The following is a 27203-nucleotide window of genomic DNA, read 5'->3' on the forward strand; positions in this document are numbered from 1 at the left end:
TGTCTCCTCTGAGGTGTCACGTGTCACGAGAGGAGAGTCATTATTATGTCATCAAAGTGTAACAGGGGGTGGAACCGCGGACTCGGGTGGCCTATAATTACAGGAAATTAAAATCATGGGAAAAGGGTCTCGTCAGAGTTCTGTCACCCATGTGAATTGCTGTGGGAGAGTTGGCGACACAACATTAAGCTCTCCTAAATCCTGACAGTTGGGCTTTGCACCTACATCTGTTGGACCAGTTTGACGAAGGCTATTTCCCTCAGAAGCTCAATACAGCATCCTCTGAGTGTTTTTGACAAGGTGCGGTACACACGCAACACAAGGAATGACAGCCATCGATACGACCCTCTGACAGAACGGAGACGGACAAACAGAGTGCAGCGTTCTCAAAAATAGACGTCCCAAACGGGTTCCTGGCTGCTCCAAACAGGCCTTAGTATCCCACCCTTGCTCGTTTCGCATGGAATGGACGAAAAATATTCTTTGCAACAAATGTGTCTCATGTCTGTCTCAGATATGCAGTGGCTGTAGAGGGCCGGTCATAGCTTCCACTGTATAGTTGGCGCAAGTGGCCCTACCCACATGGTGCAGGGTAAATAATCGGGGTTGTATGGTGTGACTATGGGGTGGCCGTCTTGTTGTGATTTATTATCCTTTGTTGCTGTCAAGACTGCTCTAACTCGCTTGGCAAGCTTACACTCTTCAAGCGACCATACCCCAGAGTGGCTCATGCAGGCAATGCAAATCTCGTTTGCAGCGTACCCCAGTACCAGTCTAAACACAGTGCGGCCCAAGAAGCCTACTGCAAATACAAGTTAGCAGCAGCGAAATAAGCTTTGGGCTTGTCTGTAACAAGCAAAACCACTTAGGTTTATAGATTAGGTCGCCTCCCAGCCCACATTTGGAACTCCACTTCTTTTTTTATTCTCGACTCTTTCTACACCGCGCCCAGGTTTTTTCGCTGCTTCCTCCTAACTGCGCCCTACCCCCACAATTACCAAACTGCTTCCCACGACCCATAGTCCAAACACCACCAGATACGCCGATCGCGACGATCCTAAACAATTGGTAGTATCATTGTCGTAAACAGGAGACCGACTGGAGATACCTACGCGACTTGACAACCGCCGGAACACATTTGCACACACATTCGCTCCATACCTGCTCCTACGCTCACTCGCTCAACACACTAGCGCTGTAACCCAACAAAGACAAGATAATCCGATGAACCTCTTTTCGTGTTTTCAGAATAGAAAAACGCAAACGGGGTCCACAACCCCGACCGCGACAGCAGCAAGAAACACACCGAAGGAAAACACCTCGTCGGCAGGCTCAGATGAGAAACACACACTCGAAACCATTGCAGAGGGTCCGGAAACAACTTCTCCTTACAAGGCTAGCGCCAGCCGGGGCGACCAGGTGCCAGGAACTCCAAAAAGTGAACTAGGAGGCTACTCCTTCACTCCCCCAGCGCTCAAGGTACCCCCACCAGTGGCTGGACACAAGCATATCTCGTCTCCGAACGAAACAGGCTCTCCATACCTGCCGACTTCTCCATCCTTTAAGACTTCGCCTAGAATCGACGTGGATCTGGAAAGCCGAATGTCCACCTTCAACCCTTACTCCTTGTCACCCCCCTCATCAGCTGACAATAACCTCAAGACCGCCCCTTCTTTGGATAACCAGAGCCTCGCCTCTGGTCTTGGGCTGGGCATCCCCAATCTAAACCCTTCTCCCCCTGTTACCCCCGTCAAAGCTCACCCTCTGAGTAACGAGGTGAAGATGGACATGGATAACGGATCTTCGCCTCCCGTACCTGAGAAGGACCACCCCCGCACTCTGCGACCGAAGTCACTCCATGGAAGCCAGTCCGCCAGTAACAACACTCGACAAGCATCTCCTCCCAAAATGGAGCCCATTCCCCGACCCCGACAGATCGTGGACTCGCCGTCGTTCACGTCGTCATACTCGCCCACAATGGCCCCCCGAATCTCTATGAGCTTTGCTCGACAGTCGCGTCTAATTCCTCTGGACGTGCTCAAAAACTTCTCGTCCGACGACTTCTTGGGCGATTTCCTCAAGGACACTTCGTTCCGAGAGTCCATGGACGCGTCCATGCTGTCCTCTGGAGTGCCTGGCATCACTGACAGAGCCACCAACAGACAGACCTTTGCATCCTCCCACTACTCGGAATACTATGAGGACAACCCCGACCTGCAGTTGGAGCTGTCTCGAATGAGATCCATGTCTCGACAGGCCTCTCTCCACCACAAGGACAGCCGGTCAAACCGAACGTCGCAATACACCACATACAACCCCAACAATGAGTACGAAGCTTATGACCACGACAAACTAGCCCGTGAACTCGCTAGAGAGATTGAGGGCGCCAGCCGGGAGTCTTGTGATCCCGGAAAGCCCAACGTCAACAGACTGTCCACTGTCGCTGCTTCTGAAAACTCTGGGGGAGTTTCTGTGCCTCCATCTGATTTTGGTTCTCCACGAAGCGAGATTCACCGAGAGCGAACTAACAACAACAACAACAACAACAACAACAACAACAACATCACCCAAAACAACCACCTCACGACCAGCCATAGCAACAACGGTGCTGATGGCTCTAACTTTACCCACGACTCCATCTCGACATCCAACTCCATGAACACCATGTCCAACATGACCAGTACCACGGCTAACACGACAATCAATAGCATTGGTGAGACTCGAGATTCCAAGAGTGACGTGAAGACAGTCCCCGGCATCCCTCCCCACGCCAAGACTTCGGCATCTGCAACTACCACAGCCCCTACCATGCCTCCTTCTCCCCCCGTGTCAATGCGGGAGTCCATCAAGGACCTCCCCAATTACACCGTCACCCACTCCTACCGACCAATTCTCGAGGACGAGATTGAGGTTCGACGAGGTGACACTGTCAAAATCTGCCAGGAGTTTGATGATGGCTGGTGTCTGGTAACCATTGTAAAGATGCGATCTGACGACCCCGAAAACCGACGATCTATCGGATCCACCATGGGATACAAGGAAGGTGTTTGCCCTCGAGCATGTCTTGCGCTTGAGGTGTAGCAATCAGCTCAACGGTTCACCAGGTTCCGGCCTTCCATCACTTCTCAGCTTTTGTTTCAGAGCAGTATGGCTGCCATCCACCACAACTGAATAATGTCTTCTTCCCAGACCGAGCGGCTACGTGACACTTATATGTCCTCCAGCAACACTCATACAGTATTATTTATTTATATAACACAAATTAATTCTTGTCAGTTATTCTATGGTCTACGGTGTGGGGTAGGATTGGTCTCCTCTGAAGCAACAAAGTCAGAACCAGTACACCCACAGTATTAGCGTCGTATTAGTGTCTTACGTTAAGGTCCGGCACGTATTTAGAACTAGAATTGGACTACAAGGATGAGGGACTTGTGGCTTCTATGACATGTGGCTTCTAATACCTCGAGATTTCAACCTCAGGTTGGTGCAGAGAAGCTGACTCGGGAGCCAGCTGGCTATACATGAGTAAAGCAGGTAACACTTATCGCAGCATTAGCTAAACTATTACCTGTGAGCTGCACAGTGATGTCAGAGATGGCCTCTCCTTTGCTACTTGTAGTGGCCATCCGTATCGCACCAGTGCACAAGTAAAAGAGGCCGTTTTCCCTAGAATTTGCTCAAGCCTTGTTTTCGGAGTTCGTGAACACATGGGGAAAAGAAGCAACCAACCTTGAAAAAAATGTCAGAAGCTACACGGCAACCATCAATGGACGAAAAAGGAACAGCAGTAGATCAGAACTCGTCTCGCCTGTACACTAATGTCTCAATAACTATGGTTTATTTAAATCATAAATTTCTATTATATTCTCGTAAACCCACTTAAATCACTCAACACTGTATCGTTCATGGTCAAGCTTAACTCCGACGAGGTTAACTTATATCCACCCGTAGGAATGCGGCGAGCCCTTCTCAATGGGCTTCTTAGCTGGGTTCTTTAATCGCCTTGTCCTCGATCACCACAGCAGTCTCGTTTAAACGAAGGCATGTTGCAAGATGAAACGTCATATCGCCATCAATGGAGACTCAGATCTTGATGCAGACGACGAGAAGGAGGCTGATCCGCTAGACATCTCTGACTTCTTGGACCCCTCGGATTTGGAGCCGGAACCCATTCCCATGGATTTATCCGAAGCAATTCACCACGAAGACTTGCAGCGCTTCCAAGACTGGGAAGAGCAGGTTGATGAGGAGGAGTACGACGACACCTACAACGAGATCATAATTGAAGACGGGTGTGTGATATGGAAGGTATGGAAGGAGGATGCTGGAGCTGAAGATGAACCCCTTACTTCGGCCACGTTCAGAGCAAACGAAAAGGCATCCGAATACGAAAAGCAGCAGCATGAACGGACGGAGAAGTTTGAGAATTTGTGCCATTGACTTAGCTAATACTAGCGATGGTGGAGGCAATAGCAAAATTGAGAAAACTGAGAGAACAATGGTGGTTTAAACGGATACAAGACGCATGGAAATTAAAGGGGTGAATATGAGTCTTACGGAACATGCTCAAGTATGTTAAGAGTGGTGCCTAGGCCCTGTCTCTGGGGACTTGTCTTGATGAGTCACTCAACACCAATGACAGGGATATAGCTGATGAGTTATAATATACAAGATGGTATAGTAAAACTTTATCTGTGATACTGCGTTACTGTTCTACAAAACCCCCGCAAATCGTACTTAGCAAGCATCAACATCGATGTGCTCAGCTCAAGATTGACATAGTTGCCGCCCCTGAAATAAGAACCATCTCAAATGAGAATAACTACCTCAAAGAAAAAACTGTTATCTAGGTCTTAGTTTTTATTATTCTGATAAGCTAATTTTTTTATTCTAATGATTCATTACAGCTATATTCCTACAAGTAGTAAGCCGGGTTATTGGCGTTCAATAAATCATACACTTCTGAATCTTTGCGATGTGCGCTGCGAGGCGCTGTCGGTTGGTTTGTCGACGCTTCGTCTAGTTGATGTCATTGTCGTGGTCTCGTGGTAGTGAATCATGGCTAACAGATCAAGAAATAATATCAATCGTTTCATGTCCTATCCAGACTCGAGGTTGGTTTAGTTTGTTCTCATAAACTTCGATGACTAATCCTAGAACACCTTATGAATCGATTTGATATTTTTCAAAAAAACCTTCCGATATAGTGTAGGGGCTATCACATCACGCTCTCATCTTTGAGGACCGTGGAGACCGGGGTTCGATTCCCCGTATCGGAGTACTGGTTACGGCCATATCCTGGTGAAAATACGGCTTCCCGTCCGATCAGCCATAGTCAAGCACCAGAGAGCCTAGTTAGTATTGTAGTGGGAGACCATACGAGAATCCTGGGTGCTGTAATCATTTTTTGCTCTTATAGAGGTATTGGTCATCCTCTTTTTTAACACCACTCACTACCTGTACAATATGCACCTGTAGTTACTCGTACTTGAACAAGGACATTATTCTCTTTGCATACGGAATCTCGACCCATTTCGGAATTTTCTTGCTTACTGTAGGTACATACTCCACGTAACTTCAGATTTAGTCCATGCTTAGTTGAGACAAACTTCCAAGGTGGCATCAGCGGGAGACAGCCGACGAAGTTAACATGCACACCCGAATGCCGTCTGTCAACTCTCAGACCTTTGCGGTTCCTGAGGGCTCTGAATCGGAAGACCACTCCGAGTCGGGGTCTTCTTACGCCGGATCGTCGCTCAACGAAACGGCTCTTGATGTGGTGGTTGAACAATTCACAGCTCAGTTCAATCCTGCCAGATTGGACAGAAGTATGGCTCAGCAGAGTCAACTGAGTGGACAGATGAATGCGAAACAGCGAGAAGTCGACGAAGCCATCACCAAAGTGACTCAGCGGCTGGAGGAGATGAAAAGAGTGGTTGCAGATGGACAGAAGAATGTCAAGCAGGTGAATGCGCTTTTGGAGAAGTGCGCCAAAAAGACTGACAAGCTACAGGCAGAGACCAAGTCGCAGTTCCCGATTGAATACGCCCAAGCAGGGGAGAAGTACTCTGATCACTGAAGCCGGGTACCACTTGATTGCTCTGATTTGCCTTCCATGGTGATATAATGTCCCCCTACGAATGATTCATGACTACTAGGCCAAAGGACCACCCACCATACCTTTGATGGAATACATCAGCAGCTGCGCTATATACTTATTTATTACATAATTTCTTTGAGGACAAGCGTAAACTACTATTCGTACGATCTTCGTACCCGTACTTACACCATTCCTGGCACACGAACACGCAGACGCTCAATTGACACTGTCTGTGTCAATGTAACTGCTTGTTCTTATACTTGTACAAGTATCGTAGCTACTTGCAGTTAGTACTTACTGCATAGACGACGTCACGGTCACACTTCCTCCTCTCCCCCCAACTACGCAATCTTTAGCTCAGACAATAAATACATTCCAACATTACGTGTAGCTCTACTCTCCGACTCTCCAGACCTCCACTGCCACCACATCGAACTTCTCGTCTCCCAGAGGCTCGTTTCCAAAGGTGGCACAAGGGTAGGTGACACCTGTCTTGAGGGCGTCATCCAGCCACAGGCCGTACTTGCCATCTCCTCCACCCAAAGACAAGAAGTGAGGGTTGCAGTAGACCACAAAGTTGTTCTCACCAGTATAGGGGAAAGCCTGGAACGAGTCTGCATTCTTTACCTTCCAAAGGAAGCAGTCACCGTTACCGTAGAACTTTTTGCCACCAACATGGTAATGCTGGTCCGTGTATGCACCAAACACCTGACCTCTGGAGTTCTTGACGGCCAGAACGAAGCCATTTCGAGCAGTGTCTCCATGAGGAGGGATGTTTCGGTGGTATAGAGTAGTCAGAGAAGTACCATGCTGCTCCAGAGAGTACTGCAGCTGCCACGATCGGTACAGTTTGATTCGTTCGGGAACCAGGTTTCGAATTTCGTCAGCAAGCTCGGTGGTCATGATCTTGGTACGGGTGGAGTGGGAGTAGCCCAGGAGCTCCACAGGAGGAAGAGGAGGCAGTTCCATGTTTTCGCTAGGGTCGTTAGGGGGTGCGGTTAAGTCGGTAGCGGCCGGTTTCGTGTCGGTTCGGCCCCAATTGCTTAGTCTTTGGCGAAGCGACGGTCTGTCTGAAGAGTCCATTGCTGAATGGCTATTAACTCACAACTTTTGGTCAACACTAAAAGTTAGTTTCTTTATCAGGTGGCAACGGAGGAGCGGGGTGCATTACAAGTTGCCGGATGATAATGCACCATTTATTGGGTCGCGACCGATTCAGTATGAATATTTCGGTCTGCGCACACACAAGAGCAATCTACTGTCCCGCTTGGCTATTAATAAGCACTCTTTCATTGACGTCAGTGTTGCGGAGCTTGTTATTCAGCATTGTGAGGACTTTTTGGAGAAGCAAGCGTAAATAATCTGTTTGAAGTACTTTGTTGAGGGCAATTCGAATAAACTGAGACTCATTTCTCAATGCCAGATAGTTTATCAAACGAATTTCGCAAGAGTTGATGGCTGGGGACCAGTGGGTCCATGGTCTGATCTGTGCGCATGTCTTCTTGAATCTTCTTTTGGCACAGTCGTCTTTAATGAGAGTTTCTTCAAGTAATTACAATACTGTGTTTGTAGCAGACATGACAGCTGTCATACCCTATTGAGTACAGCATCCGGCAGGTGTCACATTTGGGGATACAGCCATGTACGTAATCTCAGTGTAACACAGTTCAGTACGAGAAATGTATGTAACTTCACTACTTGTAGATAGTTGTAATATTTTTGCATTCATAACCAAAGTTCAACTAAGTAATCAAACATGCAGTTGTAACATAATGAGCACCCTTTACAGCCCACAAGTCAACGTCGAGTTACAGAATCATCGAACAAACCTCCCAAACAGCTTACATAATGTTACCCTACCGGTATCACTTCGACCTTTAGAAAGACAATGCTCAGTTGTCCTGCTGATCGTGCCGATCTTGCAGTTTCTGTCAGGTTCCAGATTTGTTAGATTTGCGAAAGCCTGATATACAGTTAGGTTTGAAAAAAAAGCACAATTGGGGTCTCATACTCGTAAGGCAAAGTGTGACCAGTTGCCGCTTATTTACGACTCTCAAAGCAAGGATGATTTTCACGACCGTGCTCTGTAGGTCTGGGTCGATTATACATCAGTTTCAGGTTTGGGAATGAATGTGTAACAAATAAGATCGCGTATGCCGTGGCCCTTCTTTCCACTCGTAGTGAGACATTCCATACATTGAAATCCGGTTACTGTACACGCACCGGCACTTGAACCTGTGTAGTACAAGTACGGCGTATCATACGTACGATACCCAGCTCAATCGTCTGTCTTGTTTATAACCCACTGGTAAGATGGACGATCCATCAGGAGTAATGAAAGTTATGATTGTCTGTCTGCAGGTGAGTCAGGGGGTAGCTCTGTATGGATGGATAAAGTGGGTATAAAAATATTTTTACGCAGGTTACAGCGACGCTGTGAGATCGCCCCTATACCCAGCCCTTCTACTTGTAGATGTCTACGCCATGGTCCCATCCTTTTTCCCTGACGAAGTCCCATCACCACACATTGACAATTAAGTAAGCTCAAAGTTTACATGACAAAAAGAAACAAAAAAATAAGAGGCTGCAAGAAATAAGATACACAGGGGCTTTCACAGATAATAACAAAGCAGATCATAGAAAGGGTCCTTGGCGGTAGGTCTCTGTAAGGGACGGGGCGCTGGATGGGACGACAGAAAGATAGCGACAAACCTTTGATCATATCTCTTTGCCTACTCATAATACGTGCTCATGATGCGTCAGCCGTGTCTGTGGGGGCTCAGAACTCCGTGTCACATTGGTAGAAGAAGTACAAGTATAATAACTGGATTAAAGGGATAGCTAAACGGGTAATGGCAGGTGTCACCAACCTATAATAATGATGTTGAAGGGGCGAGAGGGTCTGTGGGATAAAAAACATAGAATTCTGAGACTCGGTGCACGCTAACGTCTCTGTCGACCGTCCGGGTACCCGCCGGTTATCTAGACTATCTGGGGGCATCTGTCGGTCGTGGTGTAAGAGTGTTATTACTGTAGTCTGATGCGAGGGGATCGCACATGCTGCACAATTATGCGCGTCCCAATAATCACATCAGCTCCTTGGGCAAAAAAGCCACTACCACCACACTAGACCAAGCTCCATTTGACCACTCCGCTAAGTCCGTTAAACGATCGTGTGGAATGAGTGTTTGGGACGCGTCAGAATACGATAAGAAAACAAGCACACGCCTGGGGCCCTGAGCATATATCTACGAGTCACACTACCAGCTTGGTAACATGTCGCTTTCAGGGGTAAAAGTTTGTCGCTTGTGTGTTATTCACTGAGTGTTCGGATCTCTGTGTCCACAAGCTCTGAAAGTGAAAGTGGTACAAGCAAGTACGACTACCTGTACCGAAATTATAGTTTCAATAGAGTTTGGACACCAAGGGGACACTTGCACATTTGTTAAAATGTGACTATCCCACAGCCCACGCAACTTGATACTCATAACTTGAACAACACGCCATATGAGTGAACAACCCCAGCAAAAGGTTTCCATTGTCATTCTTGGAGAGGGAGGTGAGTATTTCCGCTCGCGACGTCACGGTCTCTGAACCACAGGCATTTGTTCTTTTATTCTCTTCCTCAGCGGGTATTTTTTGGGCACCCGCACACCGGCCCCAGCTTCTGACGACCTGACCAGTGCACCCACAGCTTAGTCCTCTGGTTCCTCAGAAGCTCGTTTTGGACCACCTAACGACGCGAAAAAACAGTCTGTCAAGTGCTGCGGCACAGCACACCTCTTTTTGTGTTGTGGAGCTGTGCCATCGACGTGTTCAGGATTAATTGCTGTCCCCCACCCAGCGATCAGACACACCCAGTCGCGACGTAAACAACGCCGCATACCCAGGCCCATACTAACCACAGGAACGGGAAAGTCATGCATTACTATGCGACTTGTACGGAGCAAATGGGTGGATGAGTACGATCCTACCATTGAAGACTCATACTCCACCACCCGAGTCGTCGACGGAGTGTCGTACCGAATTGACATCATCGACACTGCGGGCCAGGAAGAATACCGAGACATGCTCGGCAACCTCTTCCAGGTCGACTCCAACATTGACGCCTATCTTCTGGTTTACGACATCACAGCCCCCCAGTCTTTGGAGGCCCTAGATTACTTCAACGACATGATTGACAAGAACGTCGAGGCAGCCGGCGAGCTCACAGACCGACCCCCACCCATGAAGTTGGTCGTGGGCAACAAGTGCGACCTGACCAACGAGCGGGGAGTGACCGCGGCAGAGGGTCTGCAATGGTCGCGCGAGCATGGATGCGGATTCATGGAAACTTCAGCAAAACAGATGGTCAACATCGAAGAGACATTCTCATCTATAGTGCGCAAAGTCGCGCAAAGTCGAGCACAACTTCAAGCCCGTCGACAGGGCGGAGCCTTTGGAGGTGCTGCAGGAGGTAGCCGGGTTGGCTCCACTGGTGGAGCATTGAGAGTCACTCGATCGCAGGGTCGACTCAGACCACCGGTCAACAGTCAGACCAAGTCAGGCTTTGATAGTGAGAAGGATAGCATCAAGGGTGGATCCAAGTGCTGTGTTATCTGCTAGTTTTGGATGAAGCGGACCTGAGAGAAACGGGACAAAGAACGAGGGTGTGAGAAAGAGCCGTGATGGTATATTTATTGTACGCTAGTAATATGATGGGTGCTTGATATTGTTCTTCGGCGTCGGACGGGAGTTTGGCCAGGTTTCGGTTCCACAGAATTTCTACTGTACCTACTGCCTATCATATAGACCTGCCGATAAAGGAAGGTCGAGGCTATGGTATGTAAACCTACGAACCGCCCCACTGTAAGGCGCTACTAGTAATGGAAGTAATTAATTTGATCTGGATTATGTGTTGTGGTGTACGATACGATGAAGACAGTGTGCAAGTACATACAGTACCAGTACATATTGTGCCGGTACTTACGTCGTCAACGGTGCGTATGGGACTTACAGTACTGCCAAAATGCGCACACGGCAGAAGTGACTGTAGGGGTCCTTGCAGTCACACCTCTCAATTATCTTAGTCCAACTGTCCTACTTGTGGGTCGAAATCACACTCAGCTATACAGTAAGTAGTCCGGATGGACGGATGCGGGACACCCTACAGTAGGGCTGAGCTTGCCGGTTCCGGTACGAAGCAGGAAGCCTCACATCGCAGGCACAAACCGTGCCGACTTATACCGGTAACACCGTAGCTACAAGTACGTACTTGTACCTCAAAACAATGTCCATTAGCAGGGCCGTGGTGATAGGGAGCTGGTGCGTCTTAAGTCGCGTAGAGAGACAGACTACATACTGTACCATAACTGTACATAAGTACACACTATATTTTACCATTGATAGGTAGTTGGGTCACCCACACATACGTAATCATGCCATGCTGAGAGCACAGCTACTCGTACTTATACTTGTAGTTGGTGCAGTCACGGACCCACCCGGTTTCTTGCACAGACGGTAGCAAATTATTAGTGGGGGAGCGGATGGTTCATGCATTTTTTGAGCTACAGTACCTGTAGTGATGTGGACCAATATACGATACCGAGTCAGGAGATCTGTCCACCATGTAAGAGTGGGTGAGCACAGGTGATCACCATGTTTTGTTCCTGGCCCCTGGTGCTTCACCATCCAAGTCAGACAAGTATATTACTTACATTTACTACGTAGGTAGGTTGATCTCTGTTTGGTGGAACCAGGAATAGGAACCCCAAGCTGATTGGTTTTAATGAGTTAATAATCTGTCTCTAATGTAGATACTCATGCGGATTTTTTAAGTATACTCTCTATTTACCAGGTTATTATCAACAATTACACCTAACAGGCCTTGTATTCCTCACCATCTCTGCCATCTCAAGTCAGCATGCGTCTCGACAGACAAGGTTGAGGTGCAGATCTGGAGACCACAACTTTACTCTCGAAACCACACAATACAAGTGTTACACAATGACCGAAATTGAAGAATTGGTGGAGTCACTCTACGTTCCGCGGAACGCAGACGAAATCAAGGAGACGCAGCGACAACTCCAGGCCCAACAGCGAGGCCCTCATGGCTGGGAAATGGCCAGACAGCTTCTACGATCCAACAGCTCTAACTGCCAGTTCTTTGGAGCCCTCACATACGCAGTTCAGATCAATGCAAGGGCAGACTCAGGCAAGAACGGGACGGAGGATGACCAGCGACAGGTGATTTCTGAGCTCCTGTCGTGGCTTGTGGGTATCAGAATCAGAGCAGAAGGTAAGGCGTTTGTGGTCCAGAAGCTTCTATCAGTTATCAGTCTGGCTTTCCAAAGATACCCCTACGCCTGGAGAGCCCCCGTCAACAGTGTAATTGCCACAATTACTACAGGGGAGGTGGTTCTGGACGTCTCGAGAGAAAACACTCCCCAAATCAATAATGCAGCCGACCTGCAACTAATCCTTCTATTTGCAAGGACTCTAGCTGAAGACCTGTCTCGGCCAAGTGGGTTTGTGGTCCAGGAAATGAAGATGGTACTCAGGGGTATCATTGAAGACGACAACATGGACGCAATTATGGCTCTTTTGACGTCGGCACTCCAACAGGGCCTTGGGTTGGACTGTTTCAATTCTTGGGTAGTCTACGGATGTGGCGCTGACGCCAAAAGAATTCTGGAGCGGCTGTCAGAACTCAATAATGTGTTGCTTCCATTCATTCAGACTGAGCAGCTGTTCGAGGAATCTGCGAAGCTGGTGTATGATGTGCTGGAATCATGGCCCACTTACTTCTCACGCGTATGGAAGACACAACTTATTGACTTATTCATGGGTGAGTGGGGTCAAAACACGTGGCAGAGCTTTGCTAATGATATGGACGTGTCTCTGGATTCTGCTGAGTGGTATGTCAAGCTCCTGACAAGTGTTTGTGATGCCTACCCCGACCACGTGCTCTCCTTAATGACTACCCAAAAGCTTGCTCCTGGAGGTCTCATGGCTCTTCTTCTGAAACTGTCAGAGGGTGTTCCAGGGCTGACCCCTCTCGAGGATGAGAATATGTCGTCCGAGCTGTTGGAATATTGGATGGGTTTGCTCGACACCTTATACGATAACCAGGGGAAGATCGACTCCGAGCTGGTTGACAGTCTACTTCTTCAGGTCGCCTCGATCTTCTGGTCCAAGACGAAACTACCTGACCTGACAGAATCTACCGAAATGAAGGAGTTCCGACGAGACGTAGGTGATCTACTCGAGTCTGTCTGCAGCATCGTTCCCACAAAGCTCCTGCAGAATCTTGCTGGTATCGTGACCAGAAACATCGCTGAAGCAGAGCCTGACTGGCCTTCTGTCGAAGCAGCACTTTTTGGTCTCATCGCAGTGGCAGATAGTGACGACGACTCGGTGTCTGTGGTCTGCAACGACCCTTCGCTCCTCCAAAAGATTTCCCAGCATCCCTCTGTCCGACTGCGAAAGAGTACCATTACCTTTGTCGGCGTCTTTGACTCGATGTATGTTCATGGCCCTTGTCTCGGATCAGCTCTAGATTTCCTCTTTGCCTCTTTGGAAGAGCCTACGCTCTCTTTGTTCGCCTCTCGTTCAATCTCCAAGCTGTGTTCTGATGGTCGAAAGTCCCTTGGACCGATGCTGGCCTCATTTTTCCAGGTGTATGAACAGATGGTGTCAGGCAAGATGACCATGTCATCTTACTGTCACGAGAACACGGTAGAAGGTATCGCAGCCATCATTGAGAGCGAACCGTCCATTGCAAAGCAGTCGGAGTATCTTTCCCGCCTGATTGACATTCTTGTTGATCGATCACACAAGGAGATGGCAAGGGCAGACCTTCCAGACGACCCCATTGTGTCCCTCTTCAAGTGTCTTATTTGCATTGGTAAGAAGCTTCAATCAGTTGAAGAGGTGGATCTGGATGACACCAATACCTCGGCTGTTGCTGCTTTCTGGCAGTCGGATCCCAACCATGTGCAGCAAAAGCTATTGCATATCATTACCACTTTTGCTATCCAACAGGCTCCATATAATACTTCTGTCGAGATTTGTGATCTCGCATGTCTGGTATTCAGAAAGGGCTTCTCCGAAGAAGCTGGTCCTTTCGTCTTCTCCACTCAGGTTATCTTCGAGTTTATCAGCACCAAGTTCAACCAATCTCCTGGATTCGCCCCCAAGGTAGTTAAGCTGGCTTCATGCTATCTCACTAGTACCACTGCATCTGCTTCTTCTCGTGATGAGTTCACCAAGGAGATCATTACCCTCTTTTTCGCAGGTCCCAACCCCATTATTAACGGAGATGACGACATGGCCCACGACGTGCTGGGTTTGGTGGAGAAGATTGCTTCGACGACTCCGGAACTCTTCTTTGTACATACGCCGGAGTCATTGTTGCATGCCATTCTTTCTTATTCTGTTTCGGCCCTTGCATCCACTCAGATCCTCGTCATTTCCACCTCCACCAGTCTATGGACAAACTTTTGCCTTCTCAAGCTACAGGGAGAGGCTAAAGAGCGCCACTTGATGATCATGAAGGCTCTGGGACCCTCTCTCATTAACACTATCATGATGAAGATTTGTGGGGATGCTACTCGATCGTCGCTGTCATATTACTCGTCAGTGCTACGGAAGTACATCTACAAGTTTCCCATGGATGCAAAACACAACCTTGAGCACTTCGTCAACAACCCTGATACCAAGCCTGTCAAGGCCAGTGACCAGGACGTGAAGACTTTTGTCGCTAAGCTTGTTAATCTGCGGGGACAGAAGCTGACTGATACCGTAGTTAAGGAGTTCTGGGTTACCTGCTCTGGTTCCGGTCTGGACTACATTGTGTAAAGAGCCACACGCACATCGCATATATTTAATCTACTCATGTAATCATACAACTATTGAATTTACAGCGCTGGTACAAGAACATGGGCAGATACAATAAATAAATAGATTAGGCTACTCAGACACAGGCGAAACCTTCCATCGATCCACTTTGAATGGTCGATGGACTTTTCGTTTGTTTCTTACCAAACGACACTGGCCGATCTTCTCGCAGATATCGTACACATCATCAGCCGTTCTGCGTAAAACAGGCGGTCCCATGATGATTTTGGATGGTTCAGGGCACATATTTTTTGGCGGTGGTGATTTGGAAGACCTGGGAGAGGGACTGGAGTGATGAGCAACACTAGGCTTACGAGACAGGCTCGCTTGACGCAGAACACCAGTAATCCTGGGTGGTTGTCGAGGAGCGGTGGGTACCTCCGGACGTAGTGAAATGCGCCGTTGACTTAGTGTATTTTCCTGTGGCTGGTTCACAAGATCCTTCATTGGCTTTGAAAATTCGGCTACTTTCGCCTCCACTTGTTCTGTCATTGATACGTTCTGTCGTTCAGGTTGTTCAACCATCGAACCAAGCTCCGGCTGAGTGGTAGGTTGAGATGTGTGAGAAATCGGTTCTGCTGTGATTCTAGCAATCAACTGAGGCAGGGAGTTGACGGAAACATAAAACTCATCCGAGTCTCGCTCCACCTTGACGACACTTTCAGTAATTGACTCACATTCCTCAGGCATTTCTTCGCACATGGAACTGAGGGAGGTGGCCTTCTTGAATGGACTCGACATAACTGCATCCGCTGGAGACGACGTGGGCATCCCAGGGGAGGATGAAGGCATAGGTGTAGTTGTGAGCATGGCAGTAGATGCAGGGATAGGTGCAGTCGCAAGCTGTACTGGTAAAGCAAACGAGACAGGGGGGACCGGAATAGACAGAGCTTCGCCAAATGAAGGAGTCTGGGGCTCTTCCTTCACAGAGGGCACAGAAGTAGTGGGCAGTGGCATTGGTCGGACAGCGTGATCTACCCTTCCTGGGCTTGATTTCGTTCTCACCGGTGACCTGATAGGAGATTTGTAGAGGTTCAACTGGTCTAAGATGTCAGAGTTACCACTATCGCTAGCTGGAACATAAGCATCTGTTTGATTGAACACGCCAGTAGGAAGCATCTTGACATTCTGAGTCCCTGGAGCTCTGACTTGGAATGACTTGACAGTCTTGGGGACTAGCAATGATTGCGAGTTGGCTTCTTGAGATGGCCCAGAGACAGCAGGTTTTCCATCAATCTTCAGAGTGAGAACTGGTTCACGAATCCTAGGGATCGGTCTCGCTGTTTCAATGCACATCTCCACATCGTACATGAACTGCGAGGGTTGATCAACGTGCTCTTGACAAACATGTCCGAATAATCTCGCCATAGAGAACCCTCTTTGCCACGAATCTTTGCTGACCACACATGGGAACACTGAGCGGGGTTTGAACAGGCCCACGAGCTCCTCACATTCCAAATACGAAGAATGTCGAGAATAATGGAACAGGAGCATATCTGGAAGATAAAGATCTAACCCTTGCTCACATTCAGTTTTGATGAATCTCTGTCCGGATTCAAAATCAATCACGTCAGACAGATGGGACTCGTTACTTGATGTGTACTCCTCTGACAACCGCCTCAGTAAATCCTTAACCCCCACCAACTGGAGTTCAGATTCCTTTTTGGGTCGGTTGTGTTCGTCAACATGAGATGCCAGGTAGTTCACCACAGGCAAGAGTAGCACCGAGGATGAGCTAGTCCGTTGGCACGAGCAGCAATGAAGAGTGGCTTCCGCAGCCTCCTTGGTCAGATACTTAATGTAGTGCGAGCGACCCTCAACCTGGAGTACTTTAGACACCCTTTGTAATTCATCCTCCTCCATGTGTACCTTCCAATCATATGCAGCAGCAAGGTACTGCCAAATGAGCTCGAACCCAGAGGTATATCGTGGCAGGAAGTACTGTATACTTCCCGTAAGAGGATACCTACTCAGTTGCTTCATGAGCTTGCCAAGCCCCGTGTTGTTGTCTACCAGGCTGATGTAGGGCTCTCCTCTATACCCGAAAGTAGTATCCAGGTAAATGCAATCGAGCTTCTTCACTCCACAAATGTATGGTAGTAACAAGGGGTGATTTTCTAACGACCTCAGCCACCATTTTTCCGCCCGAATATCTCCTGTGTATAGGACACACTTGCCCTTACCTTGAAGAAGAAACATGACAGCTCCAGGGCAGTGGTTGCTGGCATCTAGAAGAGTTACTGAAACCGTGTATGCCCCCACGTTGATCTCGAACGGGGTATCCAGATCCAGGCCTCTCAATCTATCCTGGATAGGTGTGTACTTCGACTTTAGAGTACCGTTGGGAATAGCTGCCATATCGTTGTAGGCCTTGTGGCGTTTGCTGCGAGGGTCTTTTTCGACCAACATGTTCTTCGTCACCTTCGAACAATAAACTAGCCCTCCAACATTCTCCAGACCTGCAGTGTGGTCAGTATGAACATGACTAAGAAGCCATACTTCTGGTCGCACGGGATGTTTTTTGCCTCTGTCGTGGAAGTAGTCCACCCGGATTTCCGGAAACTCACGGATAATACCGTCAAAGGTACTCATGGGCTCTCCAGGTGGTTTCGTTGTCGTGAGGGTTTCTCAGTGGTAGTGGTTGGACCTGCACCTCTGTATTAAGTGATTTCGCGATTTTGGCGTCAATACGTGAATTTGAGTTCTACTGCGCTTCTCCTGCGGTATGCCATAAAAGCGATTTTTGGCACGTGACCAAATAACATATAATATATCTGAGTAGCACAACATTCTCAGACTCTAATTTTCACTAGATTGCTGAGACTCTATTTTTCTCCCCCCTCTCTTTATAATAGTCACTATCACCCATCCGACGTATGCCTGCAGCTCATTACAAGCTACCTGTAGTTGTAAACTCTACTCAAAATGTTCCAATAAGCTCATGCCTGTGTACATGCGTACAATTGTGTACGAGGTGATTTTGTCAACACCTACTTCAGACAACACGGTACAATGCCATGTACTCAATCGCCATACAAGGACTATCATTATGAAGAGCGTCGCGTTGGCTCTTCGGTCGAATTCACTGTCAAAAATCTGTCAAAAACGCGCGCCAAAATAATCACCACATATGCCACATGTCTATTAAACAAGGTCGTCGTGGTCTTGCTGATGCTGGCAACAACAAGTATCTGGCTGGAGGAACACAAACCTGCCTACCAATATGTGGGCGAGTCGACCCTTTCAAAGATCGCGACAGCCTATCCTCAATGGTTGCTCGGGTTTCTTCGAAACAAAACACCAACCATCGCACTCTTGTCTTTGTGGGTCCTGGCTATAATGGCACTCATGAAACGTCCATATAAGATTGAGTCCTTGTTTGTGGTCCACGGAATTGGCCTGCAAGTGTATTCGTCGGGTGGCTACTATTTCATGGGTCAGACGACGTTCCTGAACCTCGATAGCATCATCGATCTCGTGATTCACGAAGGGTTCAAGGGGTTGGAGGTGATATTCTTTATGACCATTCTCGTTAAAGACAAGGACCGAACTGTGGTCATATTCCCCGATTTGCTCCCTCGGCGGGAGCTCCTGGAGAGAGTCTGGAGAGAAAGTCGAACATGCTTGTATTCTGACCAGCCTGAACGGTTCCGCAAACCTGAATTGAAGTAGTAGAAGTAGTATAGAAGACGTACATAGATTTATTTATTCATATGCAGCAACATCACCGGCACAGGCTATCATTAATCATATCATATCTTCTTTACTATATACTATTTATCCATCCCAATGCTCTGTATCATATGTACAAGTATGTTGACCGTTCCTTAGACCCACTCACGGGGCTCTTTGAGAATCTTGAGCAGTCGCTCCTCTCGAGATCCCTCAGAGGGTCTGTGGTCGTACATCCAAGACGCAGTAAGAGGAAGAGACATGAGAATGGATTCGATGCGAGCAGAAGGAGTCTGCAGACCGAACGCGGTTCCTCGATCGTTGACAAGGTTGAACTCGACGTATCGACCTCGTCGGAGTTGCTGCCACTGCTTCTCCTCGGGAGTGTAAGGGAGATCCTTTCGTCGCTGGATGATGGGCATGTAAGAGGGCAGGAAAGATCGAAGAGAAGACCGGATGAAACCAAAGAGCTCCTCGGGATCCTTGTTCTCGAGATCATCGAAGAAGATACCTCCGACACCTCGGGCCTCCTGTCGGTGCTTAATGACGAAGTACTCATCACACCACTTCTTAAACTTCCGGTAGTAGTCCTTGTCGTGCTTGTCGCAAGCTTCCTTGAGAGTCTTGTGGAAGTGAACAGCGTCCTCCTCAAACAGGTAAGAGGGGGTAAGATCGCTTCCTCCACCGAACCACCAAGCCTGGGTGGTACCATCGGAGTTCATGGTTTCAAAGTATCGATAGTTGAGGTGGACAGTAGGAGCCATGGGGTTGACTGGGTGGAGAACCATAGACAGACCACAGGCATAAAAGGGGAGGTTTCCATCGTTGGAAGGTCGAATACTCTTGTGATCAGCCTTCATCTTCTGGACAGCCATGGGGGGCAACAGGCCGTGAACAATAGATATGTTAACACCGGCCTTCTCAAACACCTTACCATCCTGCAGAACACAAGAAATTCCTCCTCCTCCCTCGCCATTGAGCCCACGCTGCCACTCATCAACTCGGAAGGTGGAGGTGTCATCAAGAGTCTCAAGCTCGGCCACGATCTCCTTTTGCATCTTCTTGATGAAGTCCTCCATTCGGAGCTTGATGGGTCGTTGATCGTTACCAAAGTCGAACTCGTCAAGCTGGGGGAACTGGGGCACAGCAGCGGCCTTGACAGCATCGTTGCTAATAGGCTGAGAAGCCTTGAACTCTCGGATCAGCTGGGTAAGATCCTCAGTGAACTTGGGCTTCTCCACGTTAAGAGGGAAGGTCACAGCTAGCACGGTTCCGGTGACAGCACCGAAAGCAAAGGCGCCAGCCTTCTTGGTGAGCGAGGGGGTCAGCGAAGGGGCTCCGACTTTGATTTTACGAGCAAAACGGAACATTGTTGCACAGGTAGGCGAAATGTGGGGTTGCAGTTTGTGCAAGTTGAGATATGTGGGTTTAGCTTCGAGACTTATAGTGCCCCGAAGAGGATTTGAAATAAGGCCATACATGCATAAGGTTCGGATGGTTCGATTGTGAGCCATGTGCATTATGAATATCACACGATCTTCACTGCTGTTTTTGTGGGGTGGATCGCTCAGATGAATTGGAGTGCTGGTGATGATGATGCGGTCTTGTTTGCCTCTCCGGTCCGATGTTACTTGTGTAGCATCGGTACTATCCGATTCAATAAGGGGAAATATTATTCATACTGAGATTTACAATACAAAGAGCTACAAGTACAGTATGTACTTACAGTTGGTCTGCGTTGGGCTGTCCAGATCATCATGACTGAATGTGTTGCTCAAAGGGCATATTTTGTTAAGCTAAAAGCATTAACGTCTTGCCTACATTCTGCTATGAAATGGGACCATATCCAATGGTGTGGTGGACATATGCCATACATGATTACATGGTTGGGAAGTCGTGTATGCATGAGGTTCCTGAACCTCATTTCAGTGGAGAGATGGTTGTACAGTATTTCTTTTACTTTCAACCGCCTTCTTTATCGTATCCCCTGTGTCTATTGTTGTACAAGTGGCGTCTTTACCTCATACCGACCTACAGGTACGGGTACCCGTACAGTATGTACAGTGTATGTACTATAGACACCATAGAAGTGCCAACTGACAGGCATCGTACATACATACAGTCATGAGCTATACACCAATACAAGCTCATAACCTGTTGTAGGAGGCGGAAAAGTTGCAGTATAGTGCACGACGTGAAACCAACGTGGCACTCGAATCAAGGAAGGACGGAAAAACAGCAATGAAAACAGAGAGTGTTTGGCGAGAAAAGGATTACAAGCATATGTTTATGCGCACCGCCGCGCTCATGGAAAAATTGGCCGATGGTACTGTGGCTGAACTACAACTGTCTGGAAAACGAAACTACGATGCAATTTTCCAGCGGCAGTCGGTGATTTTCGCGTCGCAGATGTTTGAAGTGGCGCTGCGGATGGTCCAAGAGCGATCCCACGAGCTGTTCTTGCAGCCCAAACAAGACGACCCAAAAAACTTGTACGAAGTGGTCGGTTCGGCCCCCAACCCCACTTTTTTCTTTGAGCGATCTCCATATCTAAAATGGGAGGGTCTGCATCTGGAACACAGACTGGATCCCTCTGAGCAGTGCAAATCGGAGACTAAAAAGATTCTGGGCGACAAAAAGGACTCTTCGCAAGACAAGGAGGAGGAGATTGAGGATCTGGCTGACAATGTGCGTAACCTTCAGGGTCAGATGGCGTCTCTGAAGAAGACCCTGGCATCCAAGGAGCGTGAAACCAGCATTGTCAAGCAACAGAACCAGGCCCACAAGATCCTTCTTGCGAAACAGGAGGTTCTGCTGGCTGCCGTGTCCTCTAAACTTGGCCTTGATGCTGCATCTGATATTCTGGAGAAGGCTGACCGAACTTCTGCTACTCGAAAGGTCGATACTGTTCCTTCACATCGAGCTGCCCGTCAGCAGCGTGCAAAGGCTGCTGTTGCTGCTAGAGAGGGCACCTCTTCTAAGCAGTCTACCCCTGATGCTGAGCTTGAACTAAAAGTGACAAAGCAAGAGCCCAAATTAGAGTCCAAGGTCGTAGAGGTCAACAAACCCGAACCCAAGAAGACTGAGGTCAATAATCCTGAGCATGAAAAGTCCGAGTCTAAGAGGACAGAGGCCTCTAAAAGGGCTGAAGCTCAACAGGAGGTCAACCCTTCTACCGCCGTGATTGACCAGCAAAAGGTATCTCGCAACGTATCTCGATCCAACCCGAAGACTCAGCATCAGGCCCAAACCAAGGCTGAAACCTTTAAGAAAACCCCTGCTGCTGCTCTTAAGGCGGGCACTCTCAAGATCACTCAGGCTACCCCCGTCAAGGATGCGACTCCTGCAAAAACTGACCCCTTTACTCAATCTCCCTCCCCCGCAGTTAAGACGCCGACGTCTGCTCCCACTGACGCTGGTGCAAGTGCTGCCGCTGAAGGGGAGCGTGTGATCGCTGCTGCTACGCAGGCACTCCAGGACTACCGAGAGCTGTGGGCAAAGGGTGCCCCTTGTCTCACTCTTCCCCTTGATATACTAGAGGGGGCCAAGAATGGTGACATTCGCGCCATCCGGGAGCTCACGGCTGCCGTGGATGAGCTCAAGGCCAGACACGAGTTTGGGCAGGAGCAGAAGAACATTTCTGCCAAGACATCAACCCTCAACGAAGTGTTGGCATCCCGACAGGCTCAGAACGTCCCCATGACACCATCAACAAAGACTGTCTCTGCTTCTGCTAAGGTAACCGCCAAGGCCACTCCTGCCAAGACGACCCCTTCCAAGCCTTCCGCTGCCCCCGCTGCTGTTCCTGCTGCTGCCCCTGCACCCAAGCGTGGTTTTATCATGAACTACCCTGGTGTGCCCATGCCTGCGGATATGGGCAGCATTGCTTCCTCTCTTGGACATTCTGCTCTCTCTTCTGTGAGCGTCACACAACCCGCGGGCACGGCTCCCACCCTGGCCAAATCGACTGCAAAGTATTCCATGAGCCACATGTCTGACTTTGAGATGTCGTTGGACTCTGTGAGTTTCGCCAACGACAGAATCCCCCACAAGTGTGTGTTCGTGATGGGACGGTTTGCCAAGCACCTACCCGTGGATGTCATGGTTCAAGAGGTGTATGACCGATGCGGACCCACCTCCAAGGAGTTCCTGCTCACCTGTCGGGCCGATGACGACGACTGGGAGTGTGTCTACGACTGTCTCAAGGGCTTTGTCGACCGTCAGACCCCCATCCCCTTCCCTGCCTATGTCCAGGATATCTGCTAGTATTTAGTGGCTATAACATAATGCACTGTATATATCGTTTGTTAGAAATCTAGATCCTCAACTTTCATTTATATGTGGTTTTTGCCGTTGCGGTTCAAGGGACAACCCAATGTGCTGTATTTCCCTTCAGCTCATGCATCTCCATGCAATATGCATGATAAGTGAAATAATTTCAAGGTTGATCACTACTTCGAGCTACAGCACCACAACATGGCGAAGAAGGGAGGACTCAAGGCGACTCTTGCGCGATCGCTGCAGGTTGAAAAGGCACAAAAGGTCGAGGCCGAAAAGGCCAAGCGACGGAAGGAATTTGAGGAGGGAAAACGAAAGTCTCAGACTCAGGGAGCATCCAAGAGCCAAAAGCAGGCCAATAAGCGACAGAAGCTCGAGCACCAAAGGCTGTATGAGAAGTCTGACGAATCTGCTCCTTTGACCGAAGAGCAGATTCGAATTCGTCGAGAACGAACCATTCCCTGGAACAAGGATGACAAGATTCTGTTGTTAGGAGAGGGAGATTTCTCTTTTGCGCTCTGCTGCAAGAAGGAAAAGCTGGCGACCAACATTGTGGCGACGGCTTTCGACTCGGAGGAGGAGGTGAAACGAAAGTATGAGAATGGTGCTGAGAATCTGAAGGAACTGGAGACTGAAGACAAGTCCGAAGACAATGGGGAAGGAGAGGAGAACGACGAGGAGGGCTTTGAGGAGGAACTTGAGTCTGAGGACGAGCTGAATGAAGCCGTAGAGACCAGCTCTCATTTTGACATTGATGCTACGAAGCTGTCCAACTACAAGATGTTTAAGAACATGTCCAACGGTAACAAGTTTGATGCTATCGTGTTCAACTTTCCCCATACCGGAGACGGTATCAAGGACCAGGATCGAAACGTTCTGCGAAACCAACAGATGCTGCATGCCTTCTTCAAGTGCGCTATTCCTCTTCTGAAAAACGGAGTGGAGGTGTACGAGAAATATCAGAAGTACAAGGCCAAACATGACGGCAACCCTCCAAAGCCAGGAACTTCACATTACAAGGCGCCTGCCAAGCCTTCCAAAGCTGCTAAGAATGCGATGGCTGGATATAGTATTTACGGGCGAGCACCTCTCAGAACAGGAAAGGTCATTGTGACTTTGTTTGACGGTGCACCATACAACCTTTGGGCAGTCAAATCTTTGGCCAAGGATGCCGGTTTCAAGTCGGTCTACACTGGGCCTTTCGACTGGGAGGTATTCCCCAACTACCACCATCGACGAACTAGAGGAATGGGAGATACCACCAAGAAGGCAGAGACTCGAAAGGCCAAGTTCTTTGTCTTTGAGGTTGAGGATGGTCGAGGTATTATTACTAAGAAGATCGAGAATGATGATGGTTCCGACAGTGAGTAGTGCTCTTGTATTGTTTTAGATGACATTAAATGCATGGTTTTGGTTCAAGTTGATGACTGAGATGTATTGGCACAGTTCAATGTGTTTAGCTTGTCGCCACAATGGTACAAGAGGCTAAGTATGTGTACTTACTGTATCCTGGGGGGAGCAGGTCAGGGATTCCTTACAACACAACCTATAATTCCAATTACTGTACTCAGGGATACCATTAGAAAGACATTACTGGTGCAACTTTACACTCAGGTGATAGCTGTCTATCTATCTATATACCTACAAGTAGTAATCTAGGTTATTGGCGTTCATTAATTCATAGTCATGATAACTGTTGCGATGTGCGTTTCGGTGCGCATGCCATTAAATTATTTTTAAAAAATTAATGACATTTTTATTTAATTTAGTTTTAATTCTGATTATTTACAGCTATATACAGTATGTACCTACTTGTAGTAAGCCGGGTTATTGGCGTTCAATAAATCATACACTTCTTAAACATGACTAATCATAACACCTTATGACTAGCTTCTGAATCGTTACAGGTGTATACGTCAATCCGCAATAGTTTAGTGGCTAGAATTTCCGCCTGTCAGGACAACTGTTCAGCACGCGGGGGACCGGAGTTCAATTCTCCGTTGCGGAGTGTGTATTGCCAAATACCTTTTTCATCTACTGGTGGCCCTATAGGCGTATTCCTGGATATGGATATAAAATTTTTTTCCTGCATAATACATTGTGTAATGTCAACCGTATTAAAAGTGCAGTAGTTACTGTAGGTTTAGTTAGGTTGTGTGTAATTGCTGGCTAAAGTTTTTGAAGTCATGATGAAAAAAATCTCTCAGACCAGTATGTAGCTACAGTATGTATGTACAGTGCATCTTAAACGAGAAACAAAACATTTCAACATATTTGAGAATAAATAACATATATCAACTAGGGTAAGCAGTAATGAGCTCATCAATCTTGAAGCACTCAAAAGATGTGGGGTCAACGACAGTGTTGGGAGCAGCCTTCATCATTTTGTGGGAGTACTCCATGAGCTTCGCTCGGCCAAAGATTCTGCTATTGGGCAACACTACAGGGTCGGCATCCAAGTGCGATCGAATGTGATGAGCATATGGGAGATTTTCAGCAAGGGAGTTCAGCTCCACAGAACACACGGGACACGCATCTGCACGCGACAACTGATGCGAGGTGCAACACCCAGGGTAAAAGTGATTGAACATGTCTAGAGTTGTCTTGGGAATGATGTCTGTGTTCTCCTTGGTAGCTTCCTCAATTCGCCGTGCAAGGTATTCTGCAGAGAGAAGCTCTGGAGGAGCATCAGGAAGCTCCTCGAGCTCCTCCACAGGTACAGCCCCATCGCTGTCACGTTCACCATCGCCTGAAGTTCGCTCTTCACTCTCCTCATTATCATCTTCAATGGATTCCTCCAGGTCCAGATTATTTTGCATTGCAATGTCTCTTCGCATGCTACTGAGGTTGGCCAAAGCTCGAGGAGGTATGACAGGAAGAGTGTCGAGTCCTCGAATCTCGTCAGAGCCGTACATTCTAATTGAGAAGCCAGAACCAAAAACACTAGGAAGGTTTTCCGAGCGACGAGCATATGGACGGGCAGATGAAGTCAATGAGGGGTCCATGTCTTCGTCCTTGTCCGCAGTGATGGGGAGCTCGGCAGGAGCTCCGAAGTTTCGACAAGAGTGCGTCTTAAGGACTGAGAGGCCAGTGGATAGCGTGTAGAGCAAAGAAGAGCCGTCCGAAAGGCCATGGACATCTGCAAACGTCTGCACGAACTTCCGCGACAGCTGGTTCCATCTCTCACAGGCATAAAGGTCCTTATAGGGAGACCCCTCTGTACCAGGGGGGAATGCTAGAAGTCCTGCCGCCTGCTGAATTTCTCTCAGATGAATGTCAGCATTCTTAGACAAGAACCTCTGGCAATACTTGAGAGCGTCCTCCACTCGTCCACTCTTGACAAGTTCAACGTAATGTTGTAGACGAACCTCAAACTCCAGAGAGCTTCTTGTTTTCCTCAAAAACGATCTGTTTTCAGAACACCAGGCAAGACACTCCGCAGTAGAGTGTCGTTGTCGCAGTGAAGTCTCAACGGAAATGCATTGGTCCAGAATGGTAACGTCAACCAGCGAAGTAATGCCTCTGTTTTGAGCAAATGATTTGGCGGTTTCAGAGAAGCCCTGCCTGAGGAAGTAGTCGGTAAGCAGTCGCTCCAGCCGTGTTCTCAACCACTTCTTCTCCGTCTCCTTCTGCTTCTCAGGGTCGGTTTCCTTTTCATTGTCGAAGATGACATTCAAATGCTCCACTCTAGCCTTTGTGGTAGTTAATGTCTCATTTTGTTCGTCCTTTAGAGTGGCAATCTTCCGCTTCAAGCCTCGGACTCGTGAAATGAGTTGATCAAGGCTCTCACGAGCCTCCTCTTGCTGCTTCTCGCCATATTCGGCAGCCACATGCTGAGTACTCTGTTGTAACTTACTCAGCGTCTGTTCGACCATGGTGCTTTCCTGGGTCATATGTTTGTGCACCGTCTTGAGATTCTTACGAAGCATCTCATAAGGCACACGCAGGAGTGGTTCCTCCAGCAGCAAGGCGTTATCTGCTTTGATCATGGTGGTGTGGACTGCGTGATGGTTGTGGTTTCGGTTACTTCCAGATATGATTCCCCAGATAGCGCATGACCAGATAATCGAACCTAAAAGGAGGGGCGGCACAGAAAGTGCAACATAATAGAGAGTCGAAATAGATGCAAGATGGCAACTTATGATGGTAGGAGAGCACTGATGGATTTGTAGTCGTTAGTAGTATAGATTTGAGATTCCCTCTTCAACTTGAGGCCTGATCACGACTATCAACTCGTTCCAAATTGGCTCTCCCTCCCACTACTGTCACAACAAAG

The 27203-nt window shown here is 48.2% G+C and overlaps 12 protein-coding genes and 3 non-coding genes across 15 annotated transcripts; 11 read left to right on the forward strand and 4 right to left on the reverse strand.

Moving 5' to 3' along the window:
• Nucleotides 1-1224: 1224 nt before the first annotated feature.
• YALI1_E35221g (uncharacterized protein) lies at nt 1225-3081 on the forward strand (the record flags this gene model as incomplete). The annotated part of the gene is made up of 1 exon (XM_504566.3): nt 1225-3081. The coding sequence occupies one exon, from the start codon at nt 1225-1227 to the stop codon at nt 3079-3081; it is 1857 nt and encodes a 618-aa protein (XP_504566.3).
• A 972-nt stretch (nt 3082-4053) lies between these two features.
• YALI1_E35249g (uncharacterized protein) lies at nt 4054-4440 on the forward strand (the record flags this gene model as incomplete). The annotated part of the gene is made up of 1 exon (XM_504567.1): nt 4054-4440. One exon carries the CDS (start codon nt 4054-4056, stop codon nt 4438-4440), a length of 387 nt encoding a protein of 128 aa, XP_504567.1.
• Nucleotides 4441-5197: 757 nt separating this feature from the next.
• On the forward strand, nt 5198-5279 carry YALI1_E35260r. The gene has a single exon. It is a non-coding gene; the product is annotated as a tRNA-Glu (tRNA).
• Nucleotides 5280-5283: 4 nt separating this feature from the next.
• On the forward strand, nt 5284-5402 carry YALI1_E35261r. Its single transcript, XR_002432146.3, has one exon. It is a non-coding gene; the product is annotated as a 5S ribosomal RNA (ribosomal RNA).
• Nucleotides 5403-5650: 248 nt separating this feature from the next.
• Nucleotides 5651-6079, forward strand: YALI1_E35265g (uncharacterized protein; the record flags this gene model as incomplete). Its single annotated transcript, XM_504568.3, has 1 exon — nt 5651-6079. The coding sequence occupies one exon, from the start codon at nt 5651-5653 to the stop codon at nt 6077-6079; it is 429 nt and encodes a 142-aa protein (XP_504568.1).
• Nucleotides 6080-6493: 414 nt separating this feature from the next.
• Nucleotides 6494-7183, reverse strand: YALI1_E35280g (uncharacterized protein; the record flags this gene model as incomplete). Its single annotated transcript, XM_504569.3, has 1 exon — nt 6494-7183. The coding sequence occupies one exon, from the start codon at nt 7181-7183 to the stop codon at nt 6494-6496; it is 690 nt and encodes a 229-aa protein (XP_504569.3).
• A 2424-nt stretch (nt 7184-9607) lies between these two features.
• YALI1_E35305g (uncharacterized protein) lies at nt 9608-10705 on the forward strand (the record flags this gene model as incomplete). The annotated part of the gene is made up of 2 exons (XM_504570.3): nt 9608-9659; nt 10008-10705. 2 exons carry the CDS (start codon nt 9608-9610, stop codon nt 10703-10705), a joined length of 750 nt encoding a protein of 249 aa, XP_504570.1.
• A 1380-nt stretch (nt 10706-12085) lies between these two features.
• YALI1_E35329g (uncharacterized protein) lies at nt 12086-14938 on the forward strand (the record flags this gene model as incomplete). The annotated part of the gene is made up of 1 exon (XM_504571.3): nt 12086-14938. One exon carries the CDS (start codon nt 12086-12088, stop codon nt 14936-14938), a length of 2853 nt encoding a protein of 950 aa, XP_504571.3.
• A 111-nt stretch (nt 14939-15049) lies between these two features.
• On the reverse strand, nt 15050-17569 carry YALI1_E35384g (uncharacterized protein; the record flags this gene model as incomplete). The annotated part of the gene is made up of 1 exon (XM_068283155.1): nt 15050-17569. The coding sequence occupies one exon, from the start codon at nt 17567-17569 to the stop codon at nt 15050-15052; it is 2520 nt and encodes an 839-aa protein (XP_068139256.1).
• Nucleotides 17570-17989: 420 nt separating this feature from the next.
• On the forward strand, nt 17990-18649 carry YALI1_E35388g (uncharacterized protein; the record flags this gene model as incomplete). The annotated part of the gene is made up of 1 exon (XM_068283156.1): nt 17990-18649. One exon carries the CDS (start codon nt 17990-17992, stop codon nt 18647-18649), a length of 660 nt encoding a protein of 219 aa, XP_068139257.1.
• A 155-nt stretch (nt 18650-18804) lies between these two features.
• On the reverse strand, nt 18805-20169 carry YALI1_E35410g (uncharacterized protein; the record flags this gene model as incomplete). Its single annotated transcript, XM_504574.3, has 1 exon — nt 18805-20169. The coding sequence occupies one exon, from the start codon at nt 20167-20169 to the stop codon at nt 18805-18807; it is 1365 nt and encodes a 454-aa protein (XP_504574.3).
• Nucleotides 20170-20890: 721 nt separating this feature from the next.
• Nucleotides 20891-22915, forward strand: YALI1_E35417g (uncharacterized protein; the record flags this gene model as incomplete). The annotated part of the gene is made up of 1 exon (XM_504575.3): nt 20891-22915. The coding sequence occupies one exon, from the start codon at nt 20891-20893 to the stop codon at nt 22913-22915; it is 2025 nt and encodes a 674-aa protein (XP_504575.3).
• A 210-nt stretch (nt 22916-23125) lies between these two features.
• Nucleotides 23126-24298, forward strand: YALI1_E35440g (uncharacterized protein; the record flags this gene model as incomplete). Its single annotated transcript, XM_504576.3, has 1 exon — nt 23126-24298. One exon carries the CDS (start codon nt 23126-23128, stop codon nt 24296-24298), a length of 1173 nt encoding a protein of 390 aa, XP_504576.1.
• A 549-nt stretch (nt 24299-24847) lies between these two features.
• On the forward strand, nt 24848-24935 carry YALI1_E35457r. Its single transcript has one exon. It is a non-coding gene; the product is annotated as a tRNA-Asp (tRNA).
• Nucleotides 24936-25221: 286 nt separating this feature from the next.
• On the reverse strand, nt 25222-26916 carry YALI1_E35478g (uncharacterized protein; the record flags this gene model as incomplete). Its single annotated transcript, XM_504577.3, has 1 exon — nt 25222-26916. The coding sequence occupies one exon, from the start codon at nt 26914-26916 to the stop codon at nt 25222-25224; it is 1695 nt and encodes a 564-aa protein (XP_504577.3).
• Between the last annotated feature and the right edge of the window lie 287 nt (nt 26917-27203).

This window comes from Yarrowia lipolytica, chromosome 1E (assembly GCF_001761485.1).
Source record: "Yarrowia lipolytica chromosome 1E, complete sequence".
Lineage (NCBI taxonomy): Eukaryota > Fungi > Ascomycota > Dipodascomycetes > Dipodascales > Yarrowia > Yarrowia lipolytica.